Source organism: Epinephelus moara, unplaced genomic scaffold, assembly GCF_006386435.1.
Source record: "Epinephelus moara isolate mb unplaced genomic scaffold, YSFRI_EMoa_1.0 scaffold3136, whole genome shotgun sequence".
NCBI lineage: Eukaryota > Metazoa > Chordata > Actinopteri > Perciformes > Serranidae > Epinephelus > Epinephelus moara.
In genome coordinates, this window is record NW_026080801.1 from 1,072 (window position 1) to 2,500 (window position 1,429).

The window sequence follows — 1,429 nt, forward strand, 5'->3', positions numbered from 1 at the left end:
TTCCGATAAAAGAATGTTTTAAGAAGGGACTTAAAAGAGATCACTGACTCGGCCAACCTGATTTCCTCGGGCAGACCGTTCCAGAGCCTCGGGGCCCTGACAGCAAACACTCTGTCCCCTTTAGATTTCAGCCGAGCCTCTGGAACAGACAAAAGACCTCTGCTGCCTGAGGACCTCAAAGTACGTCCTGGCGTGTAGAGCACTAAGAGGTCGAAGATAAAGCTGGGAGAGAGACCATGAAGAGCCTTTAAAGTAATCAGTAAAATCTATTGTAAAACATACTGGGAGCCAGTAAAGAGGCTCACACTGGAGTGATGTGATCACGTGACCTTGTGTTTTTTTGTGCTGAGCAGACTGAGGTGTGCCTCATTCAGGTGGAGGACGGCTCACTGCTAACATGTTGATCACAGTCCTTTACCTCTTGCTTCTTTTACACTCAGGTGGGTTTTATGTATTAACTTATAATGGATGTACTTACTAACAATGCTCTCATCACATTTACACATCATATATTTGATTTAATTTACAGTTCCGTACATCAAGGTTATACATGATAAAACATCTTTCATGTGCTGCAGGTCTCACTGTTGTAGTTCTTCAGTCAGGAGATCAAACATCCCGCCCCGGACTCACAGTGAGCTTTGAGTGCAGCATGGGTGCAGGGTCGAGCATGGGCAGCTTCACCATGTACTGGTACCGACAAAAACACTACGGAGCTCCAGTGGAGTACCTCACCAGAGAGTACGAACAAAATGAAGGGCACTTCCAGTCGTCTATTGACACATCCAAAAACAGCTTCACTCTTAAAGTTCCTGGGCTGTTCCTGAATGACAGCAGCACCTACTACTGTGCCGCCAGTCACAGTGATGCACGCAGACCAGACAGTCGTACAAATAACTAGTGTGGCTGTCACAGATGGCACACAGGCAGGAAGGAGCTGTGGCTTGTTTGGTATAATATCATTAAATCAATCTGGAGCATAGTGTGAGTCACACTGAGACAATATTGGTTTCTAACTTAATATAAAGCCCCATTTCCACTGAGCAGTACGGTACACATTTTACACACCTTGAATATTTCATGACAACTTTGACCAGTACTTAAGTTTTTATATGACAGACACTTTCAGTAATGAGTAGATCTTCCAGCATTAATATATATTAATTTTGACCGGATTATGTGAACTGCATATATTCTAATCCTCACTTGGAGAAAAACAAAACGTCGCCGAGCGTCGTTCCTGTGGGCTACGACAACTCTAAACCCCTGAGCTTGCCTGAGAAGGACTAAATGCACAAATCCACCATTTTTAAATATCCCATGGAGAGAGACTCTCACTGCAGCCTGTTTTATTTTGTTCTGAAAATGTTGGCGTGCAGCCTCGTTCTGTGGGCGATAAACGAGGTGCACACTGATAAAGGAGGAAAAA

At 44.2% G+C, this 1,429-nt stretch overlaps 1 gene segment (V, D, J or C); it reads left to right on the forward strand.

Annotated features, from left to right (window-relative positions):
• Positions 1–385: 385 nt before the first annotated feature.
• LOC126387253 (immunoglobulin lambda variable 5-39-like) lies at positions 386–901 on the forward strand. The segment is given in 2 exon segments: positions 386–440; positions 579–901. Coding segments are annotated over 2 exon segments (366 nt in total).
• Positions 902–1,429: the final 528 nt, after the last annotated feature.